Raw genomic sequence first — 19476 nt, 5'->3', positions numbered from 1 at the left:
TGGAAAAACCTGCCAGCCTTCAGCAGAGCCCCTGTGCCCCGGCGCAGAGAAGGGCACTGCGGGGCCGAGCTTGTCATGGCACAAGGGGACACCAGGCGTCCGCCTCTTGTTGCTTCGGCCCCTGGCTTGTGCCGGGATGGTGGTGGCGAGTGAAGAGAAAGGGGTTGGTTTCAGCATCCTCTGGGCTGCTCTTGTAGTTGCTGCAGCGCAAGGCCTCACGCCATGCTGAGGGGTGACCCCACTGCGAAGGGCTCCCGGTTAGTGCCCGCTGTCATCCAGAGGCTGCTTCTCCCTAGGAGGCAATGCAGCACCCACAGCAAAGCCCGCTGGCCGCCTGCAGTCAGAAAGCAATTAGCAGAAAGCTTCTAGCTCTGATAGTAGTGACTCACTGGGACAGTCTGTCTAGGGGAGCTCTGGAGCGGTTATTTTTAGCCCCATGTCTGTGGTGCCGAGTGCCATAGACCAGACGAGGCCAGCTGATTTCTCCAGCGCCTTTCACCAAGGGTCTGACAGATCACAAGACTGGCCTGGCCTTTTTAACAGTCTGTTTCTGAAATGGCACCAGAAGGTCCTGCGATACGCCTTTGTGATCAAAGGGGTATGACATTTATTTTTTCATTTCTGCTTTTTTAAATTTTTGATCCAGTAATTTACAGGCTCAAGCTCCTGGCTATTTCAGTTACAGTTGGCTCGTGGTTTGCTTCTCGCGACAGGATGCGCACAGCCCTGCAAGCCATGCTATCTGGGCTCAGGAGCCATCCTTCCCATTAGGAAGGACTAAGTAGATTTGGTGAGCCAGTTGGGCCTGCTGCCACGAGGAGGTCACGTTCCTGCTCACCCTTGTCCCGGAGCCGCCATCCCCCATCCCCATTCTCCCCACATGCTCAAGGATGTGGGCAACTCAAATGCAGGTTCTAATCTGTAAAACAAGCGATGATTTTACATGTTTCTTTAATATTTTTTTTTTCCTCCACATGCAGCTTTTCCCAGCGCCACTCCAGACTCTTTCTAAGAAGATTGTACAGTCCAGGACCAATAGTACCTTAGTTGGAGTTTTTGCCATTATCCTAGTTTTTCTATCTGCCTTCGTCAACATGGTACGTACATTATTTCCTTTTTGACCCACTCAGCTCTGCACGTTTTTCTCACTGATGCTGTGCAGCATCGTGAGCCTTACAACCACTGGGTTTAACATAATCCTGCCTAATGCTTACAGCATCTGAGGTGAGTTCCATTTTGGTTTTGGGGCACAGAAAAGAAATGGGAGCCCAACAGCTGCATCTGTATAACACATTATATGCCTGGGCCGATTTGTGCCCATGATCTTTTCTGATTCGTTAAATACTCCAAGTACCTAAGCCAAGCCTGAAGCGTACCCTTGTGTGAAAGGCCAGCGTGAGACCGATGCATCATTTAACTCGCACAACACTGAGTGGGACTTAAGTATAGCACAGGCTTTGTGCCGGCCTTCTGCACAGAGCCTACTGCTCCGAGTGCAGGAACCACCAAACAGGGTTGTCAGGGCTTTGCCTTTGGGACTGGGGCGGTCTAGCTTCAGATTCAAACACCGCTGCTGATTTCAGACTTGGTAAGGGACAGGCTGTTCTCTAGGATCCTGTGGCTGCTGGTTTCTCACTTGTACAAATGGCTTGAAGGCTGAATGTATTTTAAAGAAACCACTTGAATATACACACTCTACCCTGCGTACATCTGTTTCATTTTTTAAGAGCTGGGGGAAGATGGTCCTGGTGTTGAAGCCCTGAGTTTGGAGGTAGCTGCAGAGATTTCACATGGCCCTCTGCTTCTCTAGTCATGGCCTCGCTGAGGTAGTGCTGACTTGGCATGGAGAGGCTTCAACACCTAAAACTCGGACCACTGCTTGCTCTTGCCTCAGCTTCCTTCTACACATAGTGGAGATTTAGTAAGAATTTTATGCTCTGTCGAAGTACTTGAATGGGAGGCACTAGCTCAGTGACGTCAACACGCCACACGCCCACAGTCACCTGGGAAGAGCTGGTGTGGGTTGCTGAGCACCACAGAGCTTTGTTTTTTCTACATAATGTGTGATTTTTTGCATTCGTGAACTGCTTAGTGTAAAAATCAGCAAAGGACAAATGGAGCAGCACGTGGAGGAGATCAGAATGGGCCTCTGCTGCCTCCTCAGCATAACATAGCATGTCAGCCCTTGAGCCTTGCTGCTAAAGTGCTCTCTGAAGAAGGACCCATAGCAGAAGCTTCAGAGATGGCAGGGGAAGGTTATCAGCACAGGAATTCCCGTCAACAGAAATAGAGCAATACCAGGGCCTTATCACGGAGAGTGGGATATATTTGTACATGTAATATACAGCCCCTCTGCCTGTCAACCCTCAGACATAAAGCTGTACGTGAAGTTGAGCATGAAACTAGTGTCCTAAAGCGCACAGCCTGGGTTTCTTAATTAATACTTTGGAGGAGAAAAAACAGCCACCGCACATGCAGCAGGACATAAGCCGGTGATTTAATTTTGCACATTGCTACAGCCATTTCCAAGGGGCTTTTTAATTTGATATGAACGATTTTGTTTTCTTCTCCTTGTCTATGCCATCGTGTTTAATACCATCTTTTTTCTTCAGTTCATGTGCAGCACTGTGGATCTTGCCAGCTGCATGGCTGCAGAATACAACATCACCTCTGACCAGGTGGACATATGCCTTATCAGCAACCTGACTTCCAGCTACAGCCTGGGCACCTTGCAGGGATTCTGTGACAGTCCTTTGCCCAACTGCAACTTTCCAGAGGTATCGCTTGAAAAAAATGGGTTGCAGATCTTGATCTGAGAAGGGGCTATAAAACCTGTGTGATGAATCTCAGTGATTCAGAGGAAAGCAAGGTTGCTCCTGACTGACGTTATAGGACTGACACGGGCTTCTACGCACAAACTTGTGCCTGGAGTTATTAGCATGAGTCCACATTAATGTTTAAGTTCCCTCAGGGCTGAATAATCAGTAGGCTTTTGTAATTGTTGGATCCTGCCTGTAGCAGGAGAAATGGCCTTTCTCCATGAAGTCCTTAATAGCCTGCAGAATTTCAAGCCATTTCAAAGGAGTTTGTGGGTGCTCAGTGTTACTTGAAAATCAGTTCACTGAAAATCAGTGTCTAGTCATAGATTTAACCCTTCTCTCCAGTGTTTCATGTCCTGATGAGAAGCTTTGCATGTTTATTCTTTCACTAGGTACACTAGGTTCTGGCCTCAGGCAGGCTAGCAGCCCTGATAAGTGGTCTGCTTCAATTTGCAAATGCAAATCCTTCCTCTTCAGAACAACTTGTTTTACACACTGGTAGAATATTTTGCCAAAAAAAATCAGCTTTTTGCATAGCTATTCAAGACGTTTCTCTGAGTTTTTAGGTCACGGCCATTACATGTGTGGTCTACTGGAAATTGAAAAGGAAAAAAATCTGTCTAGGGTGGGGGCGGAATTTATGTCAAGGTCATCTGGGCTTAGGAGGACCTGATAGTTTTATGGTTGATTGGTTATCATCCAGATGTCCAAGGTGCTACTGAAAGCCCTGGCATCCCACTGAACCTATTTCCATTTACCCTAACAGGAATATGGTCCCTGTCTGATTCAGTGAGGTTTCTGAGACCACCATTACTGTGACTTTCCACCTGCAAAGTCTCTTAGTGCGTCTGCAGAAAGACCCAGGAGCAAAATCTGGCACAGTAGAGAAATAGAAAGAGTCTGTGCCCACCGTGAGCTTGTCAGGACAGAGAGGAGGTGTAAGGCATGAGGAACAACCATGTGGCATGCTGAGGATGCTATGGCAGCCTTGAGCCAGGTCCTGCCGGTCAGTGGGCTAAGAGAGGAGTCACTGCCCTGCACTCTTCAGGCAGATGTTGGATCCGGCGCAGCCCGTTGTATGTTGCTCCCAGTGTGCTTTCAGGAGATGGTGGGATCCTACCCCTCAGCCACAGGCAACATCCACCCATCTTCTAGAAAGGGAAGAGTCAAATTACAAGCTGTACAAGTTATTTTCTCTAATTTAATACATCGGTGCTGAACTATTAATAAATGAGCTCAGAACATAAGCATATTTCAACTTCAACTAGGGCTTGCCTTCAGCTGAAAGGATGGATTGCCTCAGGCATCTGATACAGTGTTTTCGCCAGAAATGGGCCTGTTTGGACACAGTGGAAACTTAAGTCTTTGGGATTTGCTAGCAGGATGGTGATGAGCTGCATAACATGCCTCTCTTCATTTTACACCCATGCTAGCTTTTCCAGGAGCCCTGAATGGCACCCGCAGCCTGCAGTTGCAGTGGAAAGCACTGGCTGAACATTCAGCTGGTAGATGGGCAGAAGTCGTGGCCCCACCACCCGGGTGTGGCAGAGGGCTCCACTGCCACACATGCGCACACTTCTGCAACTCCTGGCAGGAAAAACGGTCATGGCGTTGGGCATTGGTGGAAGCTTGTCCAGCCTGTGTCTTCCTGACAGTTTCGGTGTGTCACGTCAGCCAGGGCAACGCTTTCCATTGCCCTCAAGTGGGTATCTGTGCGGGTGGTGTGCGCTGCTAACACCCTCGGGCATGTGTATTGTGCAGATATGCAGATTCAAGTCCAGAGTTGGACCTAAAAGCACAAAGTATTCCAGCATAACTGGATGATGCTTCCTGCTAAATCAGTAACCGTGTCCAGGGCAAACCTGCATCACAACCCTGGGCATGCAGCTGCGAGCCCTGTGCCTCTTGAGTGTAAAGCAATAATGCCTGATGAAGAACACAGGGGTTTTTCTCTCCATGGGTTCAGTTTTAACACTTTAATCTCCTGTAGTGTGGGAGAATCTCACAGGCAGCCCCAGCTTTACATGTTCAGTCAGCTCAACTACCTAACTCCCAATCCCTTGCTATCCCTCTGTTTAGTTTCCTTTGGTCTGTTTTGATTTATCCAGCTGACGTTCATCTCTCTTTTTTTTTTTTCCCCTTTTTGTCTTTATACAGTACTTTACCTACAGTGTCTTACTGAGTCTCCTGGCCTGCTCTGTGTTCCTTCAGATCAGCTGTATTGGAAAACTGATCCTTATGTTAATCATTGAATTTATATATGTTCTCATTGTGGAAGTGCCAGGCGTCAACCTTTTTGACAATGCAGATCTCCTGGTTACAGCTAACACCTAGTAAGTGCCTTTCACTTCTGAAATCTTCACCTAATTTCTTTCACCCAAAGATTTCACTGTGGCATTAGGTGGACGGGAGCGTACCGATGCTGTGGTGCAAGCAAGGGAGGTGTATGATTGCAGAGAAGGCAGGGCTGTGTACTGAAGGCTTTGTCAATGTTGCTCTCCACCTCTGAAGAGTAGGAGAACACAGTTCCCTTTAAGATCTTTTAATGTGGAACTTGACTAATGAACTATCTATTAATAACGAAATATAACTGGAATCACACTGGATCTGTATTTCTTTTTCTTCCAGAAATGGGGAGCTGTAGTTAGTCATTCTCGCTGCTTCTGATATTACACTCCCAATATAGAAATGTCTTTTCTCGCAAAAGAAAAAAAGAACCAACCTCCCACAGACTTGGGCTGGCTCAGGGTTGTGATAAAGAACCACCGAGGTGTTTGGACATCTGGTGTATCGAACCCAGGTTGGGGTGGTGGAACGGTGGTGTCTGACGCTTGGCTCAGACACGTCTTGGCTCTTGGACACATGTCATAGAAGGAGTTGGGTTGGAAGGGACCTTAAAGACCATCCAGTTCCAACCCCCCTGCCATGGGCAGGGACACCTTCCACTAGACCAGGTTGCTCAAAGCCTCATCCAGCCTGGCCTTGAACACTTCCAGGGATGGGCCAGCCACAGCTTCTCTGGGCAACCTGTTCCAGTGCCTCACCACCCTCTCCTCTTCAGATGTTGCATTTGAAAAGCCAGTATCACAGCTGGGCTCAGCACAGTCCCCAGCAGAAGGGCCTGGGCAAAGTGGGAGTAGACAGTTGCCTTTTTACTTCAAAGGGTAGTTTGTCATCACCAGGTCAGACATTAATCGTGGTGGCAGCCTCCTTCCACTGACATTGTTGCCCTTCTCCTGAAGGTTGCACCAGGGGGGAAACTTTGGCACATCCACAGGTTTCACTTCTCACTGTGAGTTGCACTGTTGTGTTAACCACTTGTTTTGATGATTTCCCCTTGTAGGCAGCAATTGTACTTGAATGTAAGTCAGTAAAATCGTGGTGTTTAAAGATGAACACTGTGCTAGGATAAGGAGGAGAAGTAGACCACTGCTTTACCCAGGAGTGGGATGGCCTAGCCGGGAATATGTTTTCCAGGATAATGGAGAGTCCAGAGCAGCAAAGAACAATCAGAGACCTAGAAAGTGCCAATTTAGATGAAACATTTGTGAGGGATGAGAGCTGTGGTTGCTTCTGTCTTGAACAGGAGGGTGGTTGGGAAGATTCCCGTGGTCCTTCCCAGTGCTGTCTTGTATGTTGTGAAATAGCCTTTGTAGTTGCTCACATTTCTTGATGGTCATTAACCCCTTCAAGCTGGATGCACTTCTGTCTTTCACGTAAATATTCCCTGCTTTTAGCCTTCCTGGGTGCCCAGTAATAATTAATGGAGGTATGGCTTTTACTGCCATTGGCAGTAATCACTTAAATTATTTTGTTAACTCAAGCGATGAAATTATGTAGGAAACCCCATGGGGCCCCTGCGGAGGTATGGGGAGAATGAGGTTTCCTTCCTTTTTTTTAATCGATGTTCAGTATTCCAATAGCAGAAGCTACTTAGCATTTTCTAACACAATTAGAGAAATAAAAGCATTTTATATCCCAAATACCACTTCATTCTTGTAAGCCAAGTGAAATTACAGCACTTAGAAGTACAATTTCCGTCACTCCACCATCAAAATGTCAGTAGTCAAGTGGAGAAGGTTAGCATGTTTTCCCAGAAGCAGCTTGCTGTGACGCTATACTCTCTCCCACTCAATGATACTTTGTGCGGTCCGGCGAGCTCCGTGGACTATTTATTGTCCCAGTGGCTGGCAGTCCGTTTGCGTGTCGTGGAAGTGGGAGCTCAGCACACGGCACATAGTTATGTACCTTATTGCCCAGCTGGTCTTAAAAAAACCCCAAGATGACCTCATACTATTTTAATTGAGTGCCCATTGTAGCTACATAATTACTGTCTGCTCTGCAGCCGTTATGGTACGCTGACGAACGAGAAGTGATGCAGATGTCACTTCACACTTCTGCGTACAAACCAACCCAGCACGCAAGCAGCTGAAAGGCTGATTGTAGCACACTGGGAGTTGCTCGGCGTGACTGCAGCGACACGCCAGCATGGCGGCACGTGGAGTACAGCTGGATGTGCAGAGCGACTACCGTTTTACCTCTTCGCCACGCAGACGATAAAACCAATGCACTGGTTTTAAACATGTAGTAGACCGATGTGATCTTCTAAGTTGAATTCCTGCATAATGGAGCCCAAAGAGCTTTACCCAGTGATTCGCTCATCGCGCCCATCATTCCTGTTTGAGCTGTGGTTTGTGATCTGGAGGGCTGTCTGTCCTTGGCATCGTGGCTGGGAGAAGGGAGATGCTACAGTCCTATGGGAGCTGTCCCCAAAATCAACCCTTTTTCCTGCTAAGATGCGCACTTAACTGGAGTGGGAGCGTATTCAGCAAGCTGCTCTCTGTGTTACCTTCCAGTAATTAAAGAGCCATCTGCTACTGGAAGCGTCTGTCCCATGGGGGAGCAGCCTAGCAGTGTAATGCATCGGGCATTCTCACTTAGCCAAAGCGTTACTGTAAATACCGTGTTTGCTGCATTTCACAGTCTCCCCGGAAGATTTTCGAGCAAGTGTAACGCCCCCAGAGAGCTGCAGGCCCCATACACAGGGCCACATCTGCCAGGCTCCCACCGTAGGACAGTGATAATGGGGGGCAGTCAGTCATCCTTGGCCAGGTACTGATTCAGAGGAGGAGGGGAATCAGGCTGCATGTGGGAAATGTCTCCAACTCCAACTATATCCAGCCTTCAGTGTGGGAGTCACTGTCCCCAGGGCTCCCAAACTGGGTCCATGTCCAAGCACGCACGTTCAGTGCTGGAGCTGGCCAAGAGGCCGTGCAATAGATTGTGTGCGAGACAACAGCAGATTGCAAAATCCGTGTCAGAAGAAATGCCATGCACAGAGCTGCAGAAAACGTCTCAGAACAAACACGATTAGAGAACCACTACGCTTTTATTTTTAAATGTTATGCCCAGTTAAGCTCCCTTGGCTGTTTTGATTCCAATGATTTCTACTTCTCATTCTGTACTGAGAGGTTCCCCCCAGCACCAGAAGACTGTGGCCTCCAGCTCTTGAGGCAGCTGTGAGGTTCTCAAGCTGAAGATGGATCATGTTAGTAGCCTGCAAAGCTGTAATTGCATTAATGACACTACAGCAATTTTACCACTGATCTCTTTCCATTTAACAGTGTTTTAAATGATCCATGTACACGGTTCTCAGCCACCTAATACTCCACCCACACTTGAGAAGAAACCCAGCAGCATTAAGCAATCAATCAGTCAGGAACTCAGACAGCTACTACCTACCAGAAAGCTCTTCTCCATCCTTTCACTGAAAGAAAAGCTCCCCCTCCATCCTCTCCAGCAGCTGTGCTGCACAGGAGTACTTTACAGTATTGTGAAAAGCAATGGCAATCCACGTCAGGGTTTTCTTCAGCGCGCTCCTGTGCGGTACGCGCAGCCAGGCACGACGCTGGAGGCGGCCAACTTGCAGAAGAAGGGAATAGTGCTGGAGTTAAAGGGGTTAAAGGCATCTCCATGCTACAATAAATGGGGAAGAGAGGAGCTATCCCTCACAAGGTATTAGCCCAAAGCTTGCTTCCTTTAAATCGTATTTTCCAGCCTGACCTAAAGAAGTAGTCACAGATGCACAAGCATTTGCTAAGCATTCCACACTGCCATTAAAATCTCAGGTGTTTCTCTGACTCTTAATGCTCCTTAGATATTTCACCCACATGAACAATCTTGCACCAGCACTGGGTTTTCGAGTATAGCTGGGCCGACCTTTTTCTCCCCCTCCTCATGTTTTGGTAGTTTTCTGCTTTGAAAGGGCTATAGCCCCACACAGTGTTCGAGGTGCCACATTGCAGGGGCGCTGCTGAATGAGGTACGGTGCTGGAGAGAGCCAAACACTCAACTAACCTTGTGTTTGTGGTTTTCTTTCAGCGTGTCTGCAAATGCAACGTTTCCATGGTGAGTCACTTCAGCGCGAACTATCTTCATGGGTTTTTGTTGGCAGGCGTTTTCCGTTCACAAGGTGCGGTGTCACCAGCAGTGCCTGGTATTTCAGTACGCACTGCTGTGAGCTGGTGCAACACAGTGCCAACGGCCCGAGAATCGCCCTTCTGGATGTAGAGCTGCTCTCAGAGCATCCTCTTCCCTGCGGGACTTATGTCAACCTGCTCTCTAGAGCATCTCGCACAGCTTACTTGTAGTTACAAGTCGAAAGTTTTATCAAAATAATATCTGCATACTGTGTAATGCTAATTCAGGTTCAACCAGTTTTGTTTACTTGCTTGTCAGAAGAGACGGGAATGTGTGTCAATGCTCTTTCAGCTTATAGAATACTCACAAAACAAAGGCCACTGAAAAGTGACTAATTAGAGAAGCAGTAAGTATAGAACCGTTCCAGACTTTGGAGGCTGGGGAAGCCAGTGCAGGAGACACAGTGAACACAGCCTGAACAGCTGTCAGCATTTCAGTTTTGCCAAGCACAGTGGTGACTGAGAATGCATGGCCATTCTCTAAAAAATGGCTTTTATCTTGCTGTTAACCCTTTTTAAGGAATTGGACTAACTTTCCAGTTTCAAAGTCCTGCTTTAGAAACTCACACCCAAGAGCCAAAGTCCTCACTCAGCTCTTGGCAGGCACTGTTGGTCCCTTCACCAACTTGTGCTCTGAGGGGAGAGAAAAGCCCTTTCAGCCCAGGTTGGTTAGCCCTGGAGCGGGAAGCGCGGAGCGTGGCTGAGCTGTGTTCCTCCACGCGGAGACTAACTGGGACGTTCTGCTCTTTGGTTGGCTGCAGCTCTCCAGCGACGACGCGAGTCGCACTGAAGATCGTGACCCCCGTCATCATCACCGTCTTTGTCCTGGCGCTGTACCTGCATGCCCAGCAAGTGGAATCCACTGCAAGGCTTGATTTCCTCTGGAAACTCCAGGTCAGTGGGTGTTTACTGTGTTGGAGGAACACACATAGTCATTGCCTTAACATAAAACTACTGAGCTGTTCACTATCGCGTTGAGGTGTGTTACAAAGCGCCTTTGAAGTTCATCTGGATCTGGGCATATGGTAATGCTCTGCTCTTCTTTGGGACTTCGCACACTCGGTGCTTCTCATCCTGATTGCTTACTTTAACCCCGTGTCTCCCTGTACATGCAGTTTGGATGGTCCCCACAGTAAAGGGTTATAGATCTGAAGATCGAGGTTAATGAATTTGGGCAGCTGAGCCTGTCACTGCTGCAGGAATCTGTAATATAAGGCAATTTGTAAATACAAGAAGCTCATAGGCACTGCTGAATTGTTTCCCAGAGTTCAGCGTGCTTTAGTTGGCTGTGTTCAGGCGTGTGAAAGTTTCACATTTGCATTTTCATTCACTTCCTCGCTAGGCAGTGGGAACTGGCTTGACACCCAGCCTTCCTTAGCCCCTCGGCAGCAGTCCTGGCTAAGCAACGCGCGGCAGATCGTGCTGCGCTGTGCTCCTGCCCCTGGGTTCAGTGTTGGTGTTTTCAGTGCTTGTGCCCAGCACGATGCTGGGGCATCGTACGTGATTCTCAAGCCAGCAGGACAGGCCTCAGCGCTGCCCAGAACCCATAGCTGGGGAACTGCAGGCTTTATATCCATTTTTTTACCTTCTAGATGGCAGGACATTGTTCTAATAATCGGTCTCAGTGGTTTGAGTGGGAGGCACAGAGGAAGCACCAATTAATTAAAGCTCCTTGGGAAGCACATAAACATTGTTATCCTCATTTATAAATGGTAAAACAAAGGAAGGAATGAGCCGACTTGCCTGTTCCAGGTCTGGGCTCAGATGGCCAAAGCATTTGTTTCCCCAAGCAGAGCCAAGTGTTTTCCTTGTTCTCTCCAGACATATCACCTGTGAAAGGGTCCTTCCTTGTTTCACTTCATTTCCAGTCTCAACGTCCAGTTTCAGACACCAGCATCCACAAGCAAAGTCACAGGAAGTGCTCCGCAAGTATTGCTTGTGCCTTTACCAACACATGCTTCCGGGATGTGGGGAGGTTATCCCTTTGCCCCTCACACAGTGAAGGCTGGAGAGTAGGGCTGAGTGGTGGTTGTCCACCCCAAGGCCTACATGTGCCAGGAGAGTCCTTTTTTTGGCTGCAGCTCTGCAGTAATGACAAAAGTCACTGGCAAACAAGATTTGAAGAACAACCAGGTTTTGCCTGGTGCCTCTGCTGAAGCGGAGGGTGCTGTACACAGGACAGCTCTGTGCGACCCCGCTCAGCTGCCGCTTCCCTGCCCCACCCTGGTTTTTCCTTTGCTTAGATTCAAAATGGCAAAAAGCAAAACGATGGGGGGGGAAATACTGCTGTCGTCAGGTAAGGGGGGAGACAAGGGTGGCCAGCACACACACCTCTGTCCCTGTCTACAGCCCTGAAGCAATGAGTTGAGGTAATGCTGGTACCGCGCAGGTCTGCAAAGGTAAATCAAATCTGGTTCTGAAGTGTGATTTTATTTTAGTCACCCAGCCCTAGGTACATCCTTCCCGAAGGTCTGGTTCCATCTGAACAGTAAACCCAAATCCACACCCATTGGCACAGAAAGAAGATAACTCATCCTCCTGATGTTTCCTTTGCCTTGACATACCCCCTACCACAGGAGACATGGGCTGTACAGGCTGCTGAAAAGTGCTCCCCAGAGCGTCAGGCTGGCCTGCTTCCTGGGTTCCGTGGTAACTGGACTCCAGGACCGTTGCTGAACCTTGTGGGGAAGGAGGGTCCTTTTATTTAGCGGCGTGAGCATTTGCGGGGTGCAAGGAGAGGGTTGTAATTCATCGCCACTCCTGCAGTCAGACTTCAGCTTTGTTCTCCCAAAATCCATTGTGCTTGACTGGGAAAGCCACACGTGTTTTCATGGGTGGTAGGATGGTGGTGGAGTTCCCCAGAAGGAACAGACCTTGTACAGGCATTCCAGAACTATAACAACGTTGTGTTTTGGTGTTACCCTGTGCCTGCTTTTACATACTGCAAAGCACTAGTTTCTGCATCTCTCTGGTTCTGCCCTCCTTGGCCGTTTTCCCCTTTCTTCTGTTTCTGCCCTCCCTGCAACTTCATTTCCAGGTTTTCCTTCCCTCCCCAGAGGGGTTCACAGAAGAGTAAGCACATCACTGTCTCTCCCTCCTAAACTAGGCCACTGAAGAGAAGGAAGAAATGGAGGAGCTGCAGGCCTATAACAGACGCCTCCTCCACAACATTTTGCCCAAGGACGTGGCAGCCCATTTCCTGGCTCAGGAGCGGCGAAATGATGAACTGTACTACCAGTCCTGCGAGTGCGTGGCTGTCATGTTCGCCTCCATAAGCAACTTCTCCGAGTTTTACGTGGAGCTGGAGGCCAACAACGAAGGGGTGGAGTGTCTGAGGCTGCTGAATGAGATCATTGCCGATTTTGATGAAGTAAGTCACCGGAAATCTGGGTGGAGAGAGTGAAGGGAATCAATGAGTTGAGTTGGGCTTTGCTGAGCTGCTGAAGGAAGGTGGCTTAGTGAATCCTGGTGCCACGGTTCATTTCTCCTCGCTCTGCAAGTCTCTAATTCTCTTTTTTTCCACCATTAAAATCCCTTCTATTCCCTTGCTGCTCCTCCGAACATCTAAGCCCCTTTCTTCCTGTACTCGGAGTGGCGGAGGTGCTGTCCAGTACTTTTTGTAGTGCTTGTGCCAAGGCAAGTGGCAAGGACACTGCCAGCCCGTAGGGGGGGATGTGTGTGTGTGTCAAGGTTTATTCACTTCTTTTGCTCTTGTGAAACAGATAATAAGTGAAGACCAATTTCGGCAGCTGGAGAAGATCAAGACCATCGGCAGCACGTACATGGCTGCATCAGGCCTCAACGACTCCACCTACGACAAGGAAGGGAAGACGCACATCAAAGCGCTGGCCGATTTTGCCATGAGGTTAATGGACCAAATGAAATACATTAATGAACACTCATTCAACAACTTCCAGATGAAGATAGGTAATGTCCGGTGTTTGCAGGATGAAGTATAGGTGCTGGTTATCCTGAGCTGGGGATTTTATGAAGGGTAAAAGCCAGAGAATGCTCCCCTAGGCACACAGTGATGGCAGTTGTCTTGTTGACCTCTTGGGCCTCTCTGAAACAGCAGTTTTGTTAGGGTAGCAGCGTTATGACTGAAGCTCCCTGGAGAATTAGGAGCAGTTGGGCAACCAACCTTGGTGCAGAGAAGCTCTTACCTCAGCACGGGCTCACACGGTGGGTGAGCTCGGGCACGTTTTGCCTGTCATGGGCCCATTTTGCCTGTGATGTGCTCCCTGCCCACACTCCTTGTGGTCCCCGGCTCTGCCATTCTTGGACATTAAATTGTCTTTCAAGTCAGGGAATAAAAAGAGACAGAAAAGGAGAAGAAGAAATGCTGAGCATGTCAAGTGTGGGGTTTGTTCTGGAAGGCTGCCGGGCTGCTGCCTCGCAGGCACTGGGCATTCCAGCAGCTGCGTGCTGACTTCTAAGTGAGCACTTTGCTTGGCAGCCGGGTGGCAAATAAACCTTATCCTGTTATCTGGAAAGTAGCTCTGGATTGAGCAGATCCAGCCCATGCTGCCAGTCAGACAGGCATAATGGATCAAAGGAGCCAACTTCTTTTTAAAAGTTTCTTTTGATGCAGTTTGGCCACAGCTTTACATGTCAGGGTGCAGCACAGCTCCAACCAGTGACCCTCAGGATGTTTTGTATTGCCTGACAAGTAACTTGCCTCCAGCTTCAGGTGGTTCACACGTGTGATGGATGTGAGTGTTGTGGTATTTCTCCTCTTCCTCCAGGCCTCAACATCGGTCCTGTCGTAGCTGGGGTGATAGGAGCCCGCAAACCCCAGTACGACATATGGGGCAACACGGTGAACGTAGCCAGCCGAATGGACAGCACGGGGGTGCCTGACAGGATCCAGGTAAGGAATGCGCTGGAAAACTTGCAGTGCCAGCCCTGGGTCACTTACAGGTTTTGAAACTCAACTGGAATTTTGGTTTCATTTTATTCCTTTATGCCATACACTTACTTGCACGGTACCGAAAGAAAATCCAGCTGGGGAATGCTAGTGGTACCATCAAGTTTTGCCTTTTAATCTTGACCAACTTGGCGACCTTTGCTCAAAAAGCTTAGTTCTGGGCGGAAGCGTTAAGCTGCGTTCCCTCCCCCAAGCACCCCACTGGCACTAGGAGCACAGTCCTACTGTGATGCTTTGCTGTTCGGCTATGCACAACGCTAGGCTGGCTTATTTTCCAAGGATTCAGATGCACATTTCTGTAAATCCCATTCCCGTTCACAGTGCCAAAAGTCTTGTGAGACCAGCAAGGCTCCAAGCATCAGCGGGATGGGGATATATAAGCAGAGAAAGAGGACGGTTCAGTGGAAACTCTTGTAATCAAACGCCTCCTTGGCCCTTAGTGACCTTTCCAGCGATTCGGTTCCACCTTTCGCTGAGCCGATGTCCACAGGAAGGGATTGTCATTCCTTGGGAAGGTACCAAAGGGACAGAGAAATAGCCTAACTGATGTAAAACCCGAGAGAGGAAGCCATGCTGTTTCTTTCCAATTAAGCTGTCAGTTAACTGGATCAGTATTTATCCAGCACCTGTTAAACTTTCCTACGGGATGGTCCACGAGCAGATCTCATTCTAGTTACGCAAATGGGCACAGCACCATTACAGCAGCAGGCTGCCAGGAATGGAAATATTTAAAGCCACCTGAAAAAGGGTAAGAAAATACCTGTAGTAAATAAATATCTCAGGAAATGTGGTCTTTAAACGTCTGTTATTTGGCAGCTCAAGTGATTATTTTTGAACAGCACCTGCAGAGAGAATTTGGACGCTGGCTGCATTATACTGTTCGGTCGGTCGCTCTCGCTGCCCACTACCTTCTCATTCCTAAAGACAAACCCCTGGATGACACCTCCTAAGCTGTACAGCCACTGTCTAATTTCTAAGTCATTTTAAGGGCTTTTAAAATATGTTTAACTTGTTTTCCTGCTACCACTCCAGCGATACAACCAATGCACCTGAGCAGGCTGAACTGCCAGGCGCACTTTTTAAAACGCACGTTTCCTTTTATCCTGTGACCTCACTGAAAAAAACGTGGTCACAGGATTCCCCCAGGTCACAGCGTTCCCCCCAGCTGCGCACTGTGTGTGGCTGCTGTAGTTTCTCAAGGTTGTGTCTGTTCTGCAACTTGTGCCAAGCTTTTCGTCAGCATTCACTGTGCAAAAGGTGACTGACCTATGAACAAATCAGTTAACGCTACTTTAATTTTGTCCGTGGATTTCTCTGAAGGAAATGACTGTGTGGAAGGCACAGCAAGCACCCGCTGACTCTTGTTTGTTCTGCAGGTAACCACAGACATGTACCAGGTTTTAGCAGCCAACAACTACCAGCTGGAATATCGAGGGATCATTAAGGTGAAAGGCAAAGGAGAAATGACCACCTACTTTCTAAACGAAGGGCCTCCGATTAGTTAGCACCGATTGCAGCGAAGACGGCGAATCGGAGACGAATCACTTTTGGCGGTGAAGCCGAAAAGGCCGCGCAGTTGAAATTCCCTGGCGTGACTCTGGAGCCGGTATCGGCAAACTCTTTGGCCACCCATCAGTAAAGGCGAGTGAAGGAAACCACCTGGGAGCTGTTCCTGGCCGAGTGCTAAGTCGACCAAAGACGTGAACTGCAGAGCTGACAGTAAGACATGCAGTTGGCATTTTTAAAAAAGGCTGCTACCACGGGACGATATAAGAAGCTATTTAAGTATTTATTGATGCAACACAACATTTACTTGGTTGGAGGAATGTATGATTCACTACAAAGCATTATTTTGGAATGGATTTGCACTCCCATAACGTTTCCATCCCATACTGCCAGCTATTTGAAGTGTACCACTGTGCTTTTATTAGCTGTTTTGAATGGGCTTTCAAACTCGACACCCACTGTTGCAGCACACAAAAAGGCCTTTTAGAAGGGCATCGGTAACGTAGCGAGAAGAGACGTTACAGCCCCGGCCCCCTCCTTTCCCTTCTACCCCACGGTGAAATGACTGCTCCTCTGAGTGGGGCACAGCGCAGAAGGGAGCTCCAGCTACGGGAAGAGGGCTCTACAACCCTATTTATTGAAAAAAAGTCTTCTGTGCTCCTCTTTGGTATCCGTCAGTTTACAGGGGAAAGACTAGATGTAAACAAGAGACACTTCGTGGGGGGAACTCCCCTGCAATTTGTTGTGGGTTTTTTTGTATTTTTTATTTTGTAATATTGAAAACGCGGAGATCTAACAGATATACCAAATTCTATATTTTGTAAATTATATATAAATTAGGAGGCAGGCTGGCCACGCCAAGGTGTGGTGGGAGGTGTACATAACCTGTAGACTTTTGTGTAATTTTTTTGTGCGTAATACTCTGAACACAGACTTGGCAGTTTTCACATTATCACTATACGGTCAACCAACAACCAACAGGTGAGTTTCCAGGCTGAATCAGATGCATTTTAAAAGGAAAATCCAGAAAAAAACCCAAAGAAGAGGAAAAACCCAAAAACCGCGGTAGTCGGGCGGTTGTTCCGTGCAGCATCCCCGCGGAGGGTGGCGTCTTAACAAATGCCAACAGGATCCTTGAGTTTTAGCTACCGAGACAGGATCAAACGTGTCAGGAAGAGCTCTAACACACCTTCTCACTCGCGCTAACAGGAGCTCTTAGAAGAAGAGGAAAAAAATAAGCTCATTTGAACTTTTCTTTTTAAAAAGTCATTTTTTCATAGATGGTCTTAACAGAATCCCGCTGATACAAGAGTTGTCTGGTATTGTAACTGCCATCTGCTGTTACACGGAACTATGTACTGCAGCATCGAGCTGACTTTCCTGTAAGTAGGCACTTATTTAAACCGAGTCACAGGTTTTCAGTTTTCGGGAATTAGGTGATCTTCGAAAAAAGGTGATGATGGCAAGTGTGTGCATGAGGTGGTCAACCTTAAAATACAGTGCCATTGGTCTTGTGTTGGACATCTTTATCGCTAGTGGGGGGTTTACGAGTAGTTCACTGTTACCATTTATGTACCTTTTTTAACTATTAAAGAAAAATCCCTTCATATTTTATTAAAAAAAAGAAAATAATTTTAAAAAAAGCTATATTTTTTATATTCTACGAGGGGAGAGTTTTGATATTGAATTTGGCTAGCACTAAAAACTACTCCAATCTTTTGACGTTTAATAAAGTTCTTTTCCACTCTTCTCAGGGCAGAATTATTGTAGTACTAACAGCTTAATGATTGCACTATGGTGGTGGTGATTTATTTTTTCCTACTCGATGATGAGAATAAGTGAAAATCCATGGGCCTGTCTTAATTAATTTGCTCTACCGCTAAGCATAACCCGAGCATTAAGCCATTTAAACGTGAGCTTAAATGGCATTGCCCCTTCCCTCCTCCCTTCCACTAGGAAACATCTCTGAAAAGTATAGTATATTGACTTCTGTAAAACTGCCAAGTCTGCCCTTGTACTATACTTTTGCTCCTTTTCATCCTTCCTGGTTTGCAAAATCCTTAAGTTGCATCACGCTGTTACGCCCTTCTCCTCCTCCGCCTCCCCCCCCTTCACCCCCTCGCCGAGGTTCGTTACCTTCACGCCATTCACTCGGTTTCAGGTTTGCTTTCTGCTTGACGGGAGTCTGCAGGCGTCTTGACTTTTGATTCACCGTATGAAGTTGTGTTGTCGATGAAATTTCAAGTCCCCAGTATCTCTAGCTGTGATTGTTGACAGTGTGTCATGATCATTTCAAGGGGTATTCACACACTCTTTACTCTGGATCTTGCAAAAATGGATGCAGTTATGATTTCCCATGGAAATTGAAATCTATTTAAGTAATTTAACTATATTAAACACTGTTTCACTGGTGAAGCGTCTCTGGTTTATTTTAGCTGCGTCTGCGAAGAGAGCAGACACAAGCTGCCGAGGAGACCCCGAAGCTGCGAACAGAGGCGTCCCGTTCTTGACTCGCCCCGAGGGGTGGCCGTCGGGACCACACCGGTACTGGGGAACCCCAGGTACAGAGCCCCGACGGCTTGGCTGCAGGGTGAACACCCCCCGCAGCCCTCGTGCACACCCACTTGCTCCTGCGTTAGTCGCGGGGAGCTGACAAAGCCCCCCTGGGGCCCGGTGGGTAAATACAGTGCTGGCTGCGTCGGAGCGGCACGCGTTCCCTCGAAGAAAAGCGCGTATTCTAAAAAGCACGGCACCTTCGCCGAAGCACTCCCCAGGGTACTCGGACACCTGGAAGGAGGCAGCAGCGCTTGCCAACGCAGCGTACTGACCCGTTCCGGGTGAATGCAGGTGCTGCACGGAACTGCGCCCGTGGACGGAACCCTCGAGTGTAGCTGAGAAACAAAAGGCTGCAGCTTTCAGCTGACCTCTTCAGTTGGGGCATTCCAGAGGCACCAACCCAAGGGACGTACACGCGGTTATTGCTGGGAGGGATTTGTCAGAGTGCTGAGAACACGGCCGCATGACCAAAAGCCGGGCAGTGCTTGCAGAAAGATGGTGGAGAGTCATCAAACACCTCCCGTGCTCCACATAAGCACAGGCACAGCACCTTAGGGCGTCATCTGACGGAAGCATTTTTGAAACGCGCTGGACAAGAGCGTTCCCGGCAGAGGGAAGGCAGCAGCCCCCTGCGCTGCGCCCTCTCCTTTAAACTGCTGTACACACCCACTGGCTGAACTGCTTCCCTAAACGCATCTCCTGCCCATCCAGAAAGCGTTTGGATGGATTTGAAGTGTTCAGCCACCCCTCGCCCGCACACGGCCAGCTGCATCAACTATCTGTGTGCACCTAACGAAACGATACACTTGGGACACACCGAATTTCTGACGCCTGTGTCCTGCACCGCCAGTCCCCCCGCCTTCCCCTCCGTGTGCGCCCCCCCCCCCCGACGCCAACATTGTCCAAACCCTATGCCCAGAGGGCACTATCTCCATGCTGTTAACTTTCCCAACCACTCTCTGGGCACCTCCACTTCTAGTTACAAGTCTGGGGGCTGGCCGGGAGCGGCAGCTGGAGGTGCAGCCTGGGAAGGGGCAGTTTCAGCTCTCTTCAGCTAAAACACTCACAGCCCAAAACCGGCAGCCGGGCAGCTCACCCTAAAGCGCAGGGTCGTATCTTTTCATTCCCGGCCCGGCCCGCTCTGCCCAGGCACTGCGCCTGCGGCGAGGCCGTGCCATGGGGCCAGCCC

The 19476-nt window shown here is 48.6% G+C and overlaps 1 protein-coding gene across 1 annotated transcript; it reads left to right on the top strand.

Annotated features, from left to right (window-relative positions):
* Window positions 1–980: 980 nt before the first annotated feature.
* Window positions 981–15730, top strand: ADCY5 (adenylate cyclase 5; the record flags this gene model as incomplete). Its single annotated transcript, XM_010155844.1, has 9 exons — window positions 981–1097; window positions 2613–2777; window positions 4977–5152; window positions 9201–9227; window positions 10060–10192; window positions 12405–12668; window positions 13021–13225; window positions 14044–14168; window positions 15602–15730. Coding segments are annotated over 9 exons (1341 nt in total), but the record flags the coding sequence as incomplete, so codon positions are not given.
* Window positions 15731–19476: the final 3746 nt, after the last annotated feature.

Source organism: Eurypyga helias, unplaced genomic scaffold (assembly GCF_000690775.1).
Source record: "Eurypyga helias isolate BGI_N326 unplaced genomic scaffold, ASM69077v1 scaffold30, whole genome shotgun sequence".
Classification (NCBI taxonomy): domain Eukaryota; kingdom Metazoa; phylum Chordata; class Aves; order Eurypygiformes; family Eurypygidae; genus Eurypyga; species Eurypyga helias.
The sequence above is the reverse complement of the archived record's forward strand: the minus strand, read 5'-3'. Positions and strand labels throughout refer to the sequence as shown.